Source organism: Oncorhynchus tshawytscha, linkage group LG03, assembly GCF_018296145.1.
Source record: "Oncorhynchus tshawytscha isolate Ot180627B linkage group LG03, Otsh_v2.0, whole genome shotgun sequence".
Classification (NCBI taxonomy): domain Eukaryota; kingdom Metazoa; phylum Chordata; class Actinopteri; order Salmoniformes; family Salmonidae; genus Oncorhynchus; species Oncorhynchus tshawytscha.
Genome location: NC_056431.1, coordinates 1,013,095 through 1,034,032, shown reverse-complemented (window position 1 = coordinate 1,034,032; position 20,938 = coordinate 1,013,095). Strand labels below are relative to the sequence as shown.

At 40.5% G+C, this 20,938-nt stretch overlaps 1 protein-coding gene across 2 annotated transcripts in view; it reads right to left on the bottom strand.

Annotated features, from left to right (window-relative positions):
* The window catches only part of LOC112235354 (extracellular matrix protein 1), a 30,257-nt gene extending 11,179 nt beyond the window's left edge, over positions 1 to 19,078 (bottom strand). For both annotated transcript variants that reach the window (XM_024403791.2, XM_042307066.1), the window contains exons 1-3: positions 18,789 to 19,078; positions 17,494 to 17,810; positions 16,946 to 17,133 (exon numbers count right to left, since the gene is read on the bottom strand). In XM_024403791.2, coding sequence (XP_024259559.2) covers positions 16,946 to 17,133; positions 17,494 to 17,810; positions 18,789 to 18,849 — 566 coding nt within the window. In that variant the 5' untranslated portion in view covers positions 18,850 to 19,078. The remainder of the gene's footprint in view (positions 1 to 16,945; positions 17,134 to 17,493; positions 17,811 to 18,788) is intronic.
* Between the last annotated feature and the right edge of the window lie 1,860 nt (positions 19,079 to 20,938).

The following is a 20,938-nucleotide window of genomic DNA, read 5'->3' as shown; positions in this document are numbered from 1 at the left end:
AATGTTTATGTTATTTTAATTGACAAAACAATTTGCTTTTCATTCAAAACCCAGGATAATTCTAAGTGACCAAAACTTTTTAATGGTAGTGTACGTGAACCCCAAATCAATGTAGTCGTATTTGCACCTCTACGATGGTCCAATGTCCCTGTCTGTTGTTCGGTGCTTTCCTGGGTAAGGGGCAGTAGCTCTTCGGCTGCATCAGATTCACAACTGTCAGTGTCCATGCTAGCTGGGCTAACAACAAATGTAGAATTACTAATGCTAGCATCTGATGTGCTCGTGGAAGCTGAACAACTTGTGTCGTCTGTCAGGTCCTGAACTTAGTTCCTTTTTTATGTCTATATTTTAGTTTGGTCAGGGCGTGAGTTGGGGTGGGCATTCTGTTTTGTTCTGTGTGTTAGATTTCTATGTGTTTGCCCTGGTATGGCTCCCAATCAGAGGCAGCTGTCAATCGTTGTCTCTGATTGAGAACCATACTTAGGCAGCCTGTTTTCCCACTATGGGTTGTGGGTAGTTGTTTTCTGTTTTGTGTTTCTGCACCTGACAGGACTGTTTCGTTTTCGTTCATTCTCTTTGTTATTTTGTTTTGTGTTCAGTTTAAATAAAAATAACATGAACACTTACCACGCTGTGCTTTGGTCCACACCTTCTTCATACGACGACCGTTACATTGTCGACATGTGCAGGTGTAGTACTGTTGGTATGTGTCTCTATGGTCGCGGGCCTTACTTCTTTTGAACCATTAATCAATTTTTGAGCAAACGGAATGAGCAGCAGCTACGTTTGGCTATATACGGACCATTGGTGGAATTCCCGCAAGAGTGTAACGGTTAATGTGATTGGATGTTAATTATTTGACTAGGCTACCTGTATTTGACATTGTGTTATTTCGCTGAACAATAGATGGTTGAATTTTATTTTTGGCAGTGAAAAGAGGCTACTCAGTAGAGAAAAAAAACACAAATGTATAGCCCTGTTGAAAAATATAAATCGACTGTTTGAAGATGTGGGAAGCTTTTTGGGAAGCTCCATGCTATACACGCTCAGCCATGAGTTATTAGCCTAAATTATGACCATCCAATCTACTCATCACATTTCCAATAGAAGGCTATTTTACATAAGAAACAGCATTATGCTTTATTATAAAAGGTGCATTTTTATAGTGAAACATATCTTCCCCAAATATGAAACTCACACACTGCCTATGTTTGCCAGTTAGGCTACACCGGTTGTAAAGCAGATTAATGTGCTTAATTTTAAGAATTGAGACATAAATATATCAGCACAAGAAAGCTGGGATCCTCTTTTATATAATGGCCAGTCAAAACTCTGTTTTCACACGCAACTGCGCACTGACTGAGTTTATAAGAACACATGTTTCACTAGGCTCTGTAGGCTATGTGCTCTCTTACCGTGTCCCAGGGGTTCTAGGCCTGAAGGATATGTGCTCTCTTGTGTCCCAGGGGTTCTAGGTCTGTAGGCTATGTGCTCTCTTACCGTGTCCCAGGGGTTCTAGGTCTGTAGGCTATGTGGTCTCTTACCGTGTCCCAGGGGTTCTAGGTCTGTAGGCTATGTGGTCTCTTACCGTGTCTCAGGGGTTCTAGGCCTGCAGGCTACATTTAGAGTTATTTGGCCACGTTAGTTATGATACAAACCTTGTCAGAACATATAGGCCTATGGGCTAGGCTACATGACATGCGTGACTATGATTTGAAAAAGTTGCACAAAAAAAACATGCGCTGTTTCTTGCCTTACTGCACATACTGGGCACCATTAACATATTATAATATTGTCACCCATTAGACTAGTTTAATCTTGCCTTTACATACAGTGCCTTGCGAAAGTATTCGGCCCCCTTGAACTTTGCAACCTTTTGCCACATTTCAGGCTTCAAACATAAAGATATAAAACTGTATTTTTTGTGAAGAATCAACAAGTGGGACACAATCATGAAGTGGAACGACATTTATTGGATATTTCAAACTTTTTTAACAAATCAAAAACTGAAAAATTGGGCGTGCAAAATTATTCAGCCCCCTTAAGTTAATACTTTGTAGCGCCACCTTTTGCTGCGATTACAGCTGTAAGTCGCTTGGGGTATGTCTCTATCAGTTTTGCACATCGAGAGGCTGAAATTTTTCCCATTCCTCCTTGCAAAACAGCTCGAGCTCAGTGAGGTTGGATGGAGAACATTTGTGAACAGCAGTTTTCAGTTCTTTCCACAGATTCTCGATTGGATTCAGGTCTGGACTTTGACTTGGCCATTCTAACACCTGGATATGTTTATTTTTAAACCATTCCATTGTAGATTATGCTTTATGTTTTGGATCATTGTCTTGTTGGAAGACAAATCTCCATCCCAGTCTCAGGTCTTTTGCAGACTCCATCAGGTTTTCTTCCAGAATGGTCCTGTATTTGGCTCCATCCATCTTCCCATCAATTTTAACCATCTTCCCTGTCCCTGCTGAAGAAAAGCAGGCCCAAACCATGATGCTGCCACCACCATGTTTGACAGTGGGGATGGTTGTTCAGGGTGATGAGCTGTGTTGCTTTTACGCCAAACATAACGTTTTGCATTGTTGCCAAAAAGTTCAATTTTGGTTTCATCTGACCAGAGCACCTTCTTCCACATGTTTGGTGTGTCTCCCAGGTGGCTTGTGGCAAACTTTAAACAACACTTTTTATGGATATCTTTAAGAAATGGCTTTCTTCTTGCCACTCTTCCATAAAGGCCAGATTTGTGCAATATACGACTGATTGTTGTCCTATGGACAGAGTCTCCCACCTCAGCTGTAGATCTCTGCAGTTCATCCAGAGTGATCATGGGCCTCTTGGCTGCATCTCTGATCAGTCTTCTCCTTGTATGAGGTGAAAGTTTAGAGGGACGGCCAGGTCTTGGTAGATTTGCAGTGGTCTGATACTCCTTCCATTTCAATATTATCGCTTGCACAGTGCTCCTTGGGATGTTTAAAGCTTGGGAAATCTTTTTGTATCCAAATCCGGCTTTAAACTTCTTCACAACAGTATCTCGGACCTGCCTGGTGTGTTCCTTGTTCTTCATGATGCTCTCTGCGCTTTTAACGGACCTCTGAGACTATCACAGTGCAGGTGAATTTATACGGAGGCTTGATTACACACAGGTGGATTGTATTTATCATCATTAGTCATTTAGGTCAACATTGGATCATTCAGAGATCCTCACTGAACTTCTGGAGAGAGTTTGCTGCACTGAAAGTAAAGGGCCTGAATAATTTTGCACGCCCAATTTTTCAGTTTTTGATTTGTTAAAAAGTTTGAAATATCCAATAAATGTCGTTCCACTTCATGATTGTGTCCCACTTGTTGTTGATTCTACACAAAAAATACAGTTTCATATCTTTATGTTTGAAGCCTGAAATGTGGCAAAAGGTCGCAAAGTTCAAGGGGGCGAATACTTTCGCAAGGCACTGTATACTAAATAGGAATGCTCGATATATTGTGAACATATCGGAATCGGATGATATTAGCTAAAAATGCCAACATCGGGTATCAGCCGATGTCTAGTTTAACGCCAAATGTGCAAAACCGATGTCAAAGCAGGCGTGTATACCTAAATAACGAAGGTAAATGACATAATGACGCCACGTAAAAGTTTGCGCTATTTGTGCAACACAGCATTCCTAAACTAGCCCACAATGTATGCTGTGTGGATCGAGCAGTCAACAAGTAAAAATGTCAGCAAGACAACTCAAAGGTGAAATCCATTAAAGCCAAGATAATGGGATTCATTGCCCTTGACAATCAACCGTTCTCTGTCGTTGGTAATGTTGGCTTTTGCCAACTGGTCGAGCACCAGTTAACACTACCAAGTGCACTATTTTTCTGACGTTGCCCTACCGGAGTTACAGAGTAATCTCATCACTGCTATTATCTTGACGACATACATACTATGGAACGCCGCTGGAGTCTTTGCGTGTCAAAAAATATATAGTAGCATTGTCAAAGCTGTATAAAAAAGTCTGCAAACAAGCAAACACTGGCCACGAACGATGTGTTTACAATACCGCATTGGTAATAAAGCATAATTTGTTCGACCGCAACTGGGGTAGCTAGCTTTAGCTTGGTACATAGCTAGCACCAATTCAACCAGCCTGAACATAATGACCAGTAAAAACTGCTGTCATTTTCATTATTCTTAGCAATGATTTAGGAATCCTTGTAAGTATTAGCTAGATTGACACATGTTGTTCGCCTATTGCAATTGGACATTAACATTAATCGAATAAGAACTGTCTTTAAACCCCTTAAATTAGGGTTATTTTAGATGCCACCTAGCTATATAGTTAGCTAGGTATCTATATAGTTAGCTAGGTATCTATATAGTTAGCTAGGTATCTATAGCAACTGAAACAGATTATGTTGTGTTATTTGACACGTCAAATAGAGTCATTAGACGTATCTTTTTTGACACGCATGTAATGCTTTATTATAAAAGGTGCATTTTTATAGTGAAAAATAAAAATAAATATAAAATAAAAATGACCCAAACGGCGTTCCATAGAAATCCTGGTTGAGATTGAAACGACTGAACAAATGAACAACGAAACAGCACAGCAAATAAGTGAAAGAAATAGGTTTTGATTATGTTTTACTGGTAGTGGGGACATACATAAATGCCAACAAAATAACATTTTGGTCAGTGTGGGGTGTGTGTAACCTTTATTTAACTAGGCATGTCAGTTAAGAAAAAAATAGTATTTACAATGACGGCCTGGACAACGCTGGGCCAATTGTGTGCTGCACTATGGGCCAATCATGGCCGGATGTGATACAGCCTGGATTCAAACCATGGACTGTAGAGACAGTCTTGCACTGAGATGCAGAGCCTTAGACCGCTGTGTCCATGTGTGTGTTAACTATTTAACTATACTAGAATGCTTAAGGCCGCGAAAAAATGTAATATCGGTATCGGGGTTTTTTTGGCAAGGAAAATATTGAATATCGGTATCTGCCAACAATGTAATATCGGTGCATCACTAATACTAAATATTATATGTATGAAATTAGTTTGGATTATTATCATGCAGCTATCAGAATAGGGGCAGGGGGAAGAATAAATGTAATACATACTCTATGAAGATGGCGCCGAAGAACATGGCTGACGTTTTACTTTCTCCCGACCAATTGTGCTTTTTTGTTCGTTTTTTTTTTGCATTTTGTGTAACTTATTTTTTTACTTATTGTGTACATAATGTTGCTGCTACCATCTCTTATGACCAAAAATAACTTCTGGACAGAACAGCGATTACTCACCACGGACTGGAATAAACTGTTCCTCTAATGAGTCCAACGAGAAGGATATCTTGCTTTCATTGGAACAGGACCAGATCCCCGGCTATTGTGTGAAGAAAAGACGCAGGAAAAGGTGCTGCAGATCGGGCATCTTTCTGAGAATCAGTAGGCGAACGAGTAAACTAACACTGCCATCTGTTCTTCTTGCTAACGTGCAATCATTGGAAAATAAAATGGATAACCTACAATTAAGATTATCCTACCAAGGGGACATTAAAAGCTGTAACATCTTATGTTTCACGAGACGTGGCTGAACGACAATATGGACAATATAGAGCTAGCGGGATTTTCCATGCACCGGCAGAACAGAGACGCTACCTCTGGTAAGACGAGGGGTGAGGGTGTGTGTCTAATTACAGCTGGTGCGCGATGTCTAATATTAAAGGAGTCTCGAGGTATTGCTCACCTGAGGTAGAGTACCTTATGATAAGCTGTAGATCACACTATCTACCAAAAGAGTTCTCATCTATATTATACAAAACTGTCTACTTAACACCACAGAACGAAGCTGGCACTAAGACCGCTCTCAAACAATTCTATAAGGCCATAAGCAAAGAAGAAAATGCTCACCCAGAAGCGGTGCTCCTAGTGGCCGGGGAATTTAATGCAGGCAAACTTAAATCAGTTTGACCAAATTTTTACCAGCATGTCACGTGCAACCAGAAAAAGAAATCCTAGACCACCTTTACTTCACACACAGAGATGCACACAAAGCTCTCTCCCACCCTCCATTTGGCAAATCTGACCATAATTCTATCCTCCTGAGTCGTGCTTTGTTGGAGGAAATTATAGTTGAAATGATTAATTATGTATACATTTATTTAAGAACCATTTCTTTTAATACTATTATGTTATGGTATGAAATGTATGGGTTCTTGGTTAAGCTGTTACTGAAAATGTAAGTAAAACGAATTAATTGTCTGTACCTTGCGGGAAGTTAAGGGAGAGGGATGATATATCTTTTCTGACAGATAAGAATGGTCCTTGATATTCCATTAGTGGAGGAGAAGATATCTTTTAGACAGATTGGAATGTTTGGTTTATGAGGGGAGTAGAAGACATCTCCAGACCTGAAAACACTGCGCTATTGTGTGGATCGGAGAGGGTGTGAGAAACTGATGATGTCATTTTATGTTGTCTCTTTAAAATGTAAGGTTCTTTGTATTTTGCTTCAGTACTCTCTTGAATTAAACGCTGCTACCTGACTTTTAAGACCGGGACTCTGTCCATTTCTTATAAAAATATTGGGTCTTACAATCCCTTTAGAATGCATTGACTGAGTAATATTGATTGAGTAATAATTCTGATTGGGAAATACTACAGAGGAATTTAGAATTCCACTAACAATTGGTCCTTCGATGCCGGATCTAAATACCCCTCCCTGTTATCTGGAGGTTGTACGCTGAAAATTGTGCACAGACTCGTTTTTGACTCGTTTTACGAAAGACCTGACCTCTGAATTGAGGTTAAAATTCAGGCCTGCGTATTATCACGGAGTACAGGGAAGGTGACAGATTCAAACGAACAATGCTTTCCCAGTCGGCAGCAGGTAAATTAGCCTTTATTCTCGATTCTGGGGGGATTTGAGTTATTTAATTGATGTTCTAAAAATTTTGAGAATTCATCAATAATGGGAGCTTTGCTATCCCCACAGGGGTTTGTATGACCATCATACACTGGGTTTTGTATAACCGACATACACTGAAGCAGGTTCGAAAATAACCTGGGGTAATGTGCACTACCGTAAATAAACTAAACTTAATCATGAGAGGCACACCCGCCCGAGATTAAGACAGGATATTAAATAGGTACTGGGGGATAGGACGGTGATCTTGTACAAATACTAGGCGGGGGGAGACAGCAAGGGAATGCAAGATAACTGGATTGGTCATTTGAATTGTGGCAGTATTGATCATCGTTCCGATTCAACTAATACTACGGAAAATATCCAAATAAGAAACTTAATCATGAGAGGCACACCCGCCCGAGATTAAGACGGGATATTAAATAGGTACTGGGGGATAGGACGGTGATCTTGTACAAATACTGGGCGTGGAGAGACGGCAAGAATGCGCAAGATAACTGGATTGGTAATTTGAATAGTGGCAGTATTGATCATCGTTCCGATTCAACTAATACTACGGAAATATCCAAATAAGGAGGAGAGGGAACTTAAATCTAAAGAAATGAGATAAAAGCCATATCTATAGTCAGGAAAGTTCCATGCGAGAGGGAAGTCTAACAATTAGTGGCGTGAGATAACGATTATTAGCGTTCTTTAAAAGCCCTCTGACACAACCGGAAGATAAGATATTAACTAGGGACTTACAAACCCTGGGCTTATAGTTGTAAGGTAAGACCTAATATCTGATTCAAAAATCAAAGCTATTGATAAGATTTCCATAAAAATGACACACATAGCCAGACAGAAAAGCACAAAGTAATTAAGTAACGGTAAATTACTAATTCGTAGAAAGCCACGCATAAAGAATTTAAAATTAATTATAGAAAGGCATAGATGAGTGATTAAATACCATAGCTACTAGTAACGGTCCAGAATTATAGCAGAGAGCGAGAGGGGAGTCTAACAATTAGTGGCGTGAGATAACGATTATTAGCGTTCTTTAAAAGCCCTCTGACACAACCGGAAAATAAGATATTAACTAGGGCTTTACAAACCCTGGGCTTATAGTTGTAAGTTAAGACCTAATATCTGATTCAAAAGTCAAAGCTATTGATAAGATTTCCATAAAAGCAACACACACATAGTCAGACAGAAAAAGTAACTAAGTAACGGTAAATTACAAATTTATAGAACTGCACGCACATAGAATTTAAAATTATATAGAAAGGCATAGATAAGTGATTAGATACCATAGCTACTAGTAACGGCAAGGAGGTATAATGGAGTTAGAGAAGGGAATAAAGTACGGACAATTATAATAATAATGTTGAGAAAAATGGATAAGGTGAGTCAAAAGAAAAATACAAGATGGTTTAATTGTAACGAAATTGGAAATTTCGCCCGGGAGTGTAACACTCCCTGCAAAAGTTGTCAACAGGTTGTAATTTAACTGTGGGGAAAGTCAGAGGCGACAATCGAGTAAAGAAAGAGAAGGTTCAGATACAAAGGGAGCGAGATTTAACGAGAATTCTAACTGAGGGAAAACTTTGGGCGTCTAAATTGGGTTTATTTTCTGTTGTCTAAATGTCGGAGTTACACATTTAAACAGAGAAGATGGGTCTATTTGCGGAGAATCTTAGTCAGTTCCAGGGTTGGTAGTATAGTGGTGAGTGCAACAGTCTCACCAACGGCAATCCAAGGTTCGGTTCCCGGCAGAGGAGGTTAACTAAAATTGATTTTAGATTGTAATCGACCTATTTGCATGTTTTGCCTAAAAAATACGGTCGCCAGTGTTTGTAAAATATATGAAATGAACATTTATTATGTGTTTTAGATAGAATTGAAAAAAGAAGTCATTAAAAATAATGGCGAGACAATTTCGATGTAATACACTATTTTGCCCAAAATGATCTGGTGGAATAATGTATTGAGATGGGAGTCGTATTTAAATAAATGTATCATAGAAGAGAAAGTCACCTAAAGTTAAATGTAGGGAATAACGGAGAGATACGATACAATTTCGGGCTATCCGGATGTTATAGCTATTTATGAATCGACTGACATATGATAAGTTTAGCACAAAACATGGTACGTTTAAATGTTAGAGTATGGTAAGTTGAGAAGTTGGGTTGGTTTTACTTTGATGATTAGAATTTAAAACTGAACGCAATCTGAATAGGGAATAAATGGATTCTAAATGATAACAAAGAGACAATTACGATTTATGCCCATCGAAATGTTTTTATAAAATTAGCGAATTTAGAGATATTGGTTGGGGTGGTAAATTATAATTCAGGATTTGAACAGCGCTTGATGATGACGTCACTAGCGAGGCACTTTTGTCGCCAGGGACTGGGGGTAACGGAGAAAATTGTTTGTCTGTTAGTGTGTGTATTAGTGTTTCGAGTAACTTTTCAGAAGTTGATATAAATTACAAAATACATTTTTAACAGTAGTTTGAGAGTTGCCAGGATAGTCTGGAAAGATGCTAAAAACTATCAGCTGATACCTAGGTAGGCATCAAGGGTTGTGGTGTTTGTTTGGATTGAACTAGGCTATGGGAGAGAGAGAGACTGGATGTATGAATCGTAAAACATCGTGGTAATGGATTCCATGGTTGTGATTCCAGGTTTGATTGTTTATGTAACACCAGTGAATTTGAGCACTTTCCATTGTGTGGAACCATGTTAGGTATTTAAAGTTTGAAAAGCAACCTCTATAGAAAAACATAACTGCATATGTTTCGGGAAGTAAGCTAGGTTGAATTTGGTTATTCGAACTTTTCCCCGGATACGTAGACATGCGTGTTTAAGTAGGATTCTTCGTTCCGGGACGGATGGAAGTTATCTAAAATAAGTCAATTAAAGGAGCCATGGGAGAATGCGAATGCATATTTATTAAATATCGGGGATTAAATTACGGATTTCTTACACTGAGAAATGTACGACATTTGCGGCAGAGGGAAAAAGTAATACAATAATGTTATCGGGTTAATTGTATCTAAGGGTAACATGTTCATTTAAGTAAACATATACATTGACGTTGTTTAAAACTTATGATCAATGATTTGAGTTAAAGGGGAATCATCATTAGGTTTAGTTTATAGTTCACTTTTGAGTTTCTGAATCGGAATTAGCATAGTGAATGCTAGTTAGGAGTGTTGTGTTCTTCTGGGAAAATTGATGTTTAGGTGTCTCAATTTTAGATGTTTCCTGGGATTATAATCTTGGGGAGAATGAGGCCATAAATGACCAAATTAAAACAGGTCTGCAAGTATATATACATAAAACCATTGTTAGGACTATTTGTTTTAGTGCAAAGGTATTTTAAAGAGGCATGCTCACATATGGAACCTTATGAGTTGTTAGTTTGAGTTTTAATTATACAAGTGAATTTTTTAAATTATATGACCTATTGATCTTATCGTGACTGTCTTCTGAGGTCTGATCAGCCTCAGGGGAGAATCATTTGTACAATGAATGTGGTCATATTGAGTTACTAGTTTTAAAGTAAATTCATAATAATGGAGTTTTGGTTGGGGGTTAGAATTATTGTTTGAACCGCAAATGAGAAAGTGGTTCAGGATTCTGTTTTACAACATTAGCTGTGAAGTTTTTGAATGGGCTATTAATGATTTGGTATTGTAACAGAGAAAAAGTCATATTTATCATTGAGAATAAATAGGGGAAGATAAGATAGATTAAGCCAATAGGGCAGGGAATTACATAGAAAAATAAGTTGCAGTTTTTTAGGGGTGATAAATTACTGTAGATAAGGTATTCCACACTTTGCAACACATATTAAATCCATGTTATTGTCAGATAGAATACTGAGGGTCCCCGAAGGAGAGGGCTTGTTAGTGTAGGAAGGATTTTAATATGGTTAGCATTTATTAGACTTTGTTTGATTATTATAAGTTTTTAAATAGTATTACATTTAACAGGAATATAGGACATCTATGATGATTTAGGATTATTGTTAGCATTAAGATAGATTGATTAAGGAAATGTAAGGACTTTAGAGAAAAGCCGCTCATAGACATGTTTTTTTCTAAAATCAATGATTGTAGATAAAGTCAAACAGTTAGAAGCTTAGTGGAATTTGAGAGATATGAGAGAAAAGGGTTACCGGAATATATATATATTTAAGAAAATATATAAGTAGCACAGATAAGTTTTTAAAGTAGATAAGAAACTTGACAGAGTATTGTTACAGGATTGACATGAATTCCACAATTCGCCCAAGGGAGAATTGGACATGTGGAACATTTAAAAAGGGGCTCCTACATGATGATGTTAGACATTGGGATAATTTACTAAATCTTACCTAAGTCATTGTTCAAGAGTAGGCAAGGTTGTTACCTGGGCAGAGCCAGGTAACAAAGGGGGGATGGGTAAATTGTGTTCTCAGATAGGATTTGACCTACGGGATAATTAACTAATAAAAAAAAAATGTTTTAGCTAATAAACAGAACAAATGAGAAACTGTTTGTTAACCAAACCTGTATGTCCAAGATTCTATGCACTACAGGTGAATTACAGGTGAAGTCACTCAATCCAGTCCCTGAGGCCTGTTGGGGGGACCATACCAAGGACTCCTGGTGACAGCTAGCAGTATGAACTACCCGGATTCATACCACACTGCGGGAGGGTAAGACACCCTGACACTGTCGAACAATAACAGAGTTCGAGAGGAGAACTGGAATTAACAGAATTCTGGGGGCCATCTCTCGAATGAAGAATACCTTACCTGTCCTTTCCTCACTGTTCTTGTTCATAGAAGTGAAAATGTGTCTGACTCTTGCTAATGATGTGTTTTCTGGAAGAGGGTGGGGCTTTATAGGTGAGCTGTCCATCCTAAGCTGTATGGTTGGATATCTTATTCCTACAACATGAACCCGAGAAGGCTAGAGGGTAATATTGACATAATTAAATGAGAAATTAGTATTAACCAAGCATAAGAGATCACTTGATCTGGATAAACAGGAAGTGAGAGTAGGATAGGGAGGGATGTCTCAGTGGAGTTCTATGTAAACCAAGTGGTGTCTGACTCCTTGGCAGTTCAGGACTAAGAGTAGCTATGATGGAAGACATATATGCAAGTCTCTGTAGTTCATGGAAACAAGTTATAGCTCACATCATGTGAGAAGGCTACATAAATCTACATACCCAGCATGGAAGGAGATGGAGTGTAGTGAAAGTAAGGGTTTCAGTTGATAACCTAGTGCATTCCAGGTAGAAAAAGTTAGAGCAGCTGGTTGCTCTATAGGCAGCAGAATACAAGCATTGTCCCTGACAAAGCAGATACTGACTGTGGAGTTGTCCAGAGCCAAGAGCCGGTGTGGATAGTTCAGAAATGGAATTATTCACCTAAGGGAACAGCCTGTATAGTAAAGCTATTCATGAAAGCAGGAAAGCCAGATAACAACAGTTGTGTGGATTTGCACTATTTATATCCACATGTTCCTCTGAAATCTAGGCTTCCTCCTTTCACAGTGACAAGAGGAGATTAATACTGTCTGGCCCGGTATAGTGCTTATGGGACAGAGAATATTACTACTGATGGGGTGATGAGTGATTTGGCAGACTGGTTGAGATCTGGGGATTTCAGTAAGATAAGGAGGCCCAGGGCTCACATCTGTTGAATGTGTGGGAGAACGACATGATGGCCGAGTATTACTGGCTAATTGAACATAGGTATGTGTACTGGTACATTTTGAGAATGCCTTTTACACTCATTGTGTTGACTAAACGGGAGAAAATAAGTACTCCGACTGGGTCTTTTGATGATAGGGTTTGTATTAATAACATTGTGGATCCAATGGTGGCAGATGAGATCAAAGCTATAAATTAGATCCTGGCAGGATTAGAGTCAAGTATTTTTTGGTGGTCCACTCTCAATGAGAATGTGGATTGGATCGATTATATCTATTAAAAATCCACAGCGCTTCACCAATTATTTTAGAGATGTAATGAATGACTAGGCAGAATATAATAGTCTTGGATGTTTGCTGGCTGAAGAGGGTGGGGGAGTATAGGTAATTTGACTCCGGGATATACAGTTAGGATGGATCAGTGACCAAGGCCTTGTCTGGTTTACACACCCTAGTTCACGAGTTGGAAATAAACTCAGGGGTGGATACTTCTCTGACTGATTGGGTTTTGATAGTACGTTTGGAAAATGGAAAAATGTTATGATCACTGTGTTATGGACTACATTCACCTGTGTGACTGTGTTAGTTTTGTACGGACGTGGTTGATTGCGTGTATGTATGAAAGTTATCATTTCCAGGACTCTGGAGAAATCGATGACACTTCAGATGGAGATATCTGGACCAATCCTAAGCTCTGACCAGTGGAATACAAAATACATGGCTTGGACGTAATAGAAGAATCCGGATCCTATCACTCGCGAGGAGACCATATTTGATGTTTAGGAAATTTAGATGTTTTCTTATTTCAATGTATAGACTGTTTTTTAATTAAGATTGTAACAAAAATCCTGTTAAGAAGAGTTATAATTCTGATGTAGGTTTAAGGGTTAAATTAAGGTTAAGGTTAGATTTGATTAATGATGGGTGAAGAGTCGGATAAACATCTATAATAATGTTGGTTCATATTTTTATTTTTATGTTTGATAAAATTAGATGTAGATTTGAATGTATAATATTTAATCAAAGGGAGGATTGTTGGAGGAAATTATAGTTGAAATGATTAATTATGTATACATTTATTTAAGAACCATTTCTTTTAATACTATTATGTTATGGTATGAAATGTATGGGTTCTTGGTTAAGCTGTTACTGAAAATGTAAGTAAAACAAATTAATTGTCTGTACCTTGCGGGAAGTTTAAGGGAGAGGGATGATATATCTTTTCTGACGGATAAGAATGGTCCTTGATATTCCATTAGTGGAGGAGAAGATATCTTTTAGACAGATTGGAATGTTTGGTTTATGAGGGGAGTAGAAGACATCTCCAGACCTGAAAACACTGCGCTATTGTGTGGATCGGAGAGGGTGTGAGAAACTGATGATGTCATTTTATGTTGTCTCTTTAAAATGTAAGGTTCTTTGTATTTTGCTTCAGTACTCTCTTGAATTAAACGCTGCTACCTGACTTTTAAGACCGGGACACTGTCCATTTCTTATAAAAATATTGGGTCTTACAATCCCTTTAGAATGCATTGACAGAGTAATAATTCTGATTGGGAAATACTACAGAGGAATTTAGAATTCCACTAACATGCTTACAAGCAAAAACTAAAGCAGGAAGTACCAGTGACTCGCTCAATATGGATGTGGTCAGATGACACGGATGCTACATTACAGGACTGTTTAGCTAGCAAAGACTGGAATATCTCCTATGGTCCTTTGCTGTTGATCTGGGATTGACATAATAAATGGCTCTCTATCCACCGGATGTGTACCAAACTCACTAAAAATGGCAGTAATAAAGCCTCTCTTGAAAAAGCCAAACCTTGACCCAGAAAATATAAAAAACTAATCGGCCTATATCGAATCTTCCATTCCTCTCAACATTTTTAGAAAAGGCTGTTGCGCAGCAACTCACTGCCTTCCTGAAGACAAACAATGTATACAAAATGTTTCAGTCTGGTTTTAGCACTGAGACTGCACTTGTGAAGGTGGTAAATTACCTTTTTAATGGCATCAGACCGAGGCTCTGCATCTGCCCTTGTGAATCCTGACTAGAACCAAAAAATGTGATCATATTACTCCAGTGCTAGCCTCCCTACACTGGCTTCCTGTCAAGGCAAGGGCTGATTTCAAGGTTTTACTGCTAACCAACAAAGCATTACATGGGCATGCTCCTACCTATCTCTCTGATTTGGTCCTGCCGTACATACCAACACGTATGCTACGGTGACAAGACGCAGGCCTCCTAATTGTCCCTAGAATTTCTAAGCAACCAGCTGGAGGCAGGGCTTTCTCCTATAGAGCTCCATTTTTATGGAATAGTCTGCCTACCCATGTGAGAGACGCAAACTCGGTCTCAACCTTTAAGTCTTTACTGAAGACTCATCTCTTCAGTGGGTCATATGATTGAGTGTAGTCTGGCCCAGGAGTGTGAAGATGAACGGAAAGGCTCTGGAGCAACGAACCGCCCTTGCTGTCTCTGCCTGGCCGGTCCTAGGACCATGCCTCAGGACTACCTGGCATGATGACTCCTTGCTCTCCCCAGTCCACCTGGCTGTGCTGCTGCTCCAGTTTCAACTGTTCTGCCTGCAGCTATAGAATCCTGACCTGTTCACCGGACGTGCTACCTGTCCCAGACCTATTTGACCATGCTGGTCATTTATGAACATTTGAACATCTTGGCCATGTTCTGTTATAATCTCCACCCGGCACAGCCAGAAGAGGACTGGACACACCTCTCTAGCCTGGTTCCTCTCTAGGTTTCTTCCTAGGTTTTGGCCTTACTAGGGAGTTTTTCCAATGTGCTTCAACACCTGCATTGCTTGCTGTTTGGGGTTTATGGCTGGATTTCTGTACAGCACTTTGAGATATCAGCTGATGTACGAAGGGTTATATAAATACATTTGATTTGATTTGCACTTTTTGCACCAAAATACGTGCACTAAAATCTCTAGGAGACAGATAGCGTCTCCTAGAGCAGTATGACGGCTGTATGTCTCCTAGAGCTGTATGACGGCTGTGTGGTCCCATGGTGTTTATACTTGCGTACTATTGTTTGTACAGATGAACTTGGTACCTTCAAGTGTTTGGAAATTGCTCTCAAGGATGGACCAGACTTGTGGAGGTCCACATTGTTTTTTCTGAGGTCTTGCCTGATGTCTTTGGATTTTCCCATGATGTCAAGCAAAGAGGCACTGAGTTTGAAGGTAGGCCTTGAAATACATCCACAGGTACATCTCCAATTGACTCAAATTATGTCAATTAGCCTATCAGAAGCTTCTAAAGCCATGACATCATTTTCTGGAATTTTCCAAGCTGTTTAAAGGCACAGTCAACTTAGTGTATGTAAACTTCTGACCAACTGGAATTGTGATACAGTGAAATAATCTGGCTGTAAACAATTGTCGGAAAAATTACTTGTGTCATGCACCAAGTAGATGTTCTAACCGACTTACCCAAACTATAGTTTGTTAAACAATACATTTGTGGAGAGGTTGAAAATGAGTTTTAATGACTCCAACCTAAGTGTATGTAAACTTCAGACTTCAACTGTACATGCACAAATGACCTCAACTAACCTGTACCCCCACACACTGACTCAGTACCGGTGCCCCTGGTACATAACCTCATTATTGTTATTCTTATTGTGTTACCTTTTATTATTACTTTTCATTTTAGTCTACTTGGTAAATATTTTCTTGACTCTTCTTGAACTGCACTGTTGGTTAAGGGCTTGTAAGTCAGCATTTCATAGTAAAGTCTACACTTGTTGTATTCTGCGCATGTGACAAATATAGTTTGATTTGATGTAAATACACTTAAATAGCAAATAGAGGGCGCATTTTCTATGGTTAATATTCATGCAGCCAAGTAGGCTATACTCCTGTTGTAAAAGCGAAGCAATGTGCTTAATATTAGGAACGTTGATAAATAAATATAGTCAGCTTAGCCTATAGAAAGCTCTTTTTAAAAGAGGCCAAAAAAATTCCCACAATTGATTAGCCTATAGAACTGTTGCGCAACATGAGCTCATGGGCACTCATGAAGTGTTTGATTCGATTTTCGATTTACATTTCTATTGATGTCAGAGTGATTAGAGAGACAGTACGGTGCTGAGTAATAGCACATAAGCAACTGACTGTTAGCAAGTTTGGTACTCTACTAATGATCATCAGCACCATCAGAGCGCAGTTTTGGAGAAGCCTAGTTACCGTTAAACAGTCACGTGGAATTTGACTGCGGTCATAACTCGTAACCACCAGTGTGGCGGTAATACCATCACCATAACAGCCCTGCCCTAAAACTAAAGTAAACCTCTCTCCCTCCCTTACTTGTGACAAGTGTTGGGGTTAAAGGTGAAGCCAGGTTCAGGTATGGGGGTGATCGGCAGGTAGGTGGGGTTTGGGTTTTCCCTATGGAAACAGCTCAGTCTGGCCCCGCCCTCCTTCTGGCAGCAGTGGTGGTGGCGTTTCTTCACTCTGGACTCCTCAGCACAGAATGTGGACAGGGTCTGTTCCCACTGTAAGTGACATATACAAACATCAATTCACACATGAAAAATAGAGATAAAAGAAGTCCTAAAATGGTGAAGATACAACTTTAGTGGGCCTGACTCATGAATGCCTTCCCCTCTACACAGCTACACAGCTATACAGATAGACTCCAAGGCTAATCTGTTGTGTCTGTATGGGCTTTCCTTCTACTGAGTCTCATCTTCCCTGGACATCCTCTGTCCTCATCACTACTGCATCTGTGCACCTAGAAGGTGGTTCTGTTGGTACACTAGGAGTGAATGGACCTAAGCAGAACTGAACACAACACAACATGAAAGGACAGAATGGAACAGGACAGAATCCAATGTTGCCACAGAAACACTCACCGCCTGTGTAACGCAGCACAGCGTCACTTCCTGGACCTGCTGTGTCCCGTTCCCATGGCAACATGCGCTGTACCAGGACTCTACCCGGTTGACTGCTTCAGCTTGACGATGAAAGTCACTTCCACCGTTTAGGGGGAGGGAGTAGAAAGGGAACCGCGGACGATGGATGCTATGGAGACAGATGGCCTGGAGGTTCTTATGGGAGGGCCGGCCGGGGGGGAAGAGGGTACTGGGGTAGGAATTCCAAAACGAGCGAGGCCCAGCCCTTGGCCGAACTCTAGGTGTAAAGTCTGTGTCCGGGTACATGGTGATCTCCCCTGGAAGACAAATATATACACAGCACTGTGGGGGCATTGAAACACGCACACACAGTCACACAGTCACACACACACACAGTCACACACACACACACACAGTCACACAGTCACACACACACACACACACACACACACACACACACACACACACACACACACACACACACACACACACACACACACACACACACACACACATAAACACATACACACATAACAAGTCAGGAAGGGATCTGTTATCTGTGGAAGGGATGGGAGAATGTAAACACACACGCCCACACGTACTAGTTAATAAATAAGCCATAGCACTCTGACCATGTGATGTCAGTACTTCCACCTAGATTTGTGGAAATCATGAAATCAGAATACTTAAAGCTAATATGTAACTTTTTGTGTGACCCAATTCACATAGAAATGTGACTTATCGATCTGTTATTCTCATTGACAGCAAGTCTAAGAAGTGGGAGATCTGTTCTAAGTGTACTATTTCTATGATTCCCATTTCTTAAGTTAAATTTTTGCTTCTGGTTTTGTATACCAGCTTCAAACAGCTGAAAATATAAATATTTACATGGTACAATGATTCTCAACACTATACATTGTTTGTTTTGTCACAAACTGAAATTAACTATTTGAATTTTATCAAGCAGGAAATTGCGGAGCGACTTCTGCATATTGCACCTTTAATTAACATGGTGTGAATTCTCTAGTCTAGATGTTTGTTATACATAGAATAATAGTTATACTGTTAGTAGACTTGGACAAAGTTGTTCCACACTAAACTGGTGGAATGGAATGTATCACGTCCAACAAATAATGTTTTTCTTCATGATCTTGATAGGGCATAAAAATGGCCTCTTCTGTGCACTTCTAACAGACCATGCACAAACAGAAGGGGAGCCATAAACACATACCAGGACATAAAACAAGGACAGAAAGAACTGATGACTACATGCAAAAACCTTGTAAGCTACAAACCTTCAGACGAGCACACCAGCACTAATGCACACCAGCACGCTAGAGCCCAAGACCAACCCATTTTGAGTACTGATACTGGAGTTATCCTTGTCCTCTTTCACTGGACTGTTTCAACTCCCTCTGTTTTGCCCTCTTTCACCCCCACTCTCTTTCCCTGTGTTTAGCAAAGTTGTTCCAAAGCCACGCCAAGTTCAGGAAACGACTTGACAAACGACAGCTGGAATCCCTTCTTTTCAAACCGTTATGTCCTTTTGGAGTGGTATGAAACAGAGAATGAGTGTGTGAGAGCTGTGAGAGAGCATAAATACATGTATGGTTGTTCTGTGATTGGAGGGAAAAGAGGGAGGTATTTTCCCACCATTAGTCAGCAGTGCTATGTATTCATGGATGGAAGCCAGTCCCCCCCCAAAAAACAAAAAACAAATTGGCCAATAACAAAATAAATAATTGTCCTTGAATGTATCACACTATGGAAAGCAACTGATTGTGCAAAACAGCGCCTCTCTGTATGTGTAATATCGAATGCAAGGGAAGCTAGCAAGCATTTGGTCTCCCTTGATAAAACACTTATAAAATAATAGCCAATCAGTGTTGAACTAAACCTAGTGAGCTCAACTGTGAATGGTCCTGGCACACCCAAAAAAAGTGTCAAGGAAGCCAGTTTGGATTTGGCTGCAGTCCAATCACATCACATCATGTCACATCCAGAAACAATTTGAATCTTGTTGTGTTGTTGTCCTCCAGTGACTAGCTAGCTAAAATTGTCCTAAATTAGCCATGGATGAAGATAGGGTTTTGGGCTTGTGGTTTTACTTAATTCTCCATACTGGCCAATGATTATGACAGCGATTCTGATCCAACCATAAAATGTATAGTGTCTCTTGCCTGAGAGGATGGAAGTTCAATACGTAGCCAGATGTAGAAGGCTAATGTTAACCAGCTGGCTCATCGTTTCCCATGAGAGCAAGTTAGGCTAGCGAGCAAGCATTTTTGCCAGGTAGCCTAGGACAACAAAAACTAAAAGCGTGTACTGTATGACAGAGTCATAGAACGTTTCGTCCACATGAAAGGGAGGAGGCGTTGCTAGAAATGTGATTTATAGATCTGTTATTCTCATTGGACAGTGCAGTTAGATTAACAAGAATTTAAGCCTTCTGCCAATATCAGATATGTCTCGCATTAGCCTACGTTAGCTAAACCGGTTCATACACATATACAGTGGGGCTGTCACGAACCTTGCCGAAGACGGTGCCTCTTCCTGTTCGGGCGGTGCTCGTCGGTCGTCGTCGCCGGCCTATTAGCTGCCATCGATTTCTTTTCCGTTTGTTTTTGGTTATTGGGTAATTGGGTACACCTGTTTTGTATTAGGGTTTGTTTGTAGGGTATTTAAGGGCACTAGGCCCGCTGGGTATTTGTGCGGGCTTGTTTGTGTTACTCTGTGTTTTGATGGTTTGAGTTATTCGTACATTCATTCTCCGGACTATTTTGTCCTGTTGCTTGGACCGGCAACTTATTATACGCCCTGTGTATTGGCGTGACTGTTTTTGTTGCACTGGGGAATAAATTTGAAGGAAAGACTGAACCCTGCTCTCTGCGCCTGATTCCACCCACCACCACTCCTAGTTGATCGTAACAGAAGCCCGCACCACTGAAATGGAATCAGCAGGAGCAGCGACCACCCCTCTCCCCACTATGGAGGAGCGCGTTCACCACCACACAGCGGTCCTCCATCGGATTGGTACCGCGATGGACCAGATGATGGAGAGGATGGAACGATGGGAGAGGAGTGGCCTACCGACGTCTACCCCAGCTCCCCCACTGCCGACATCACCTCCTCCACCTACGTCATCCTCTGGGTCCGGCGCACTGCGTCTCTCCCCCCCGAGGGAGTACGATGGAGCGGCGGCTGGGTGCCAGGGATTTTTGCTCCAGCTAGAGCTCTACCTGGCTACCGTGCGTCCGGCTCCCTCGGGTGAGGAGAGGGTGAGCCTCCTCGTCTCCTGTTTAACGGGCAGGGCCCTGGACTGGGCTAACGCGGTCTGGAACAGTCCAGACTCGGCTCGGGACAACTACCTGGAGTTCACCCGCCGTTTCCGAGCTGTGTTCGATCATCCACCAGAGGGTAAAGCGGCGGGTGAGCGACTGTTCCA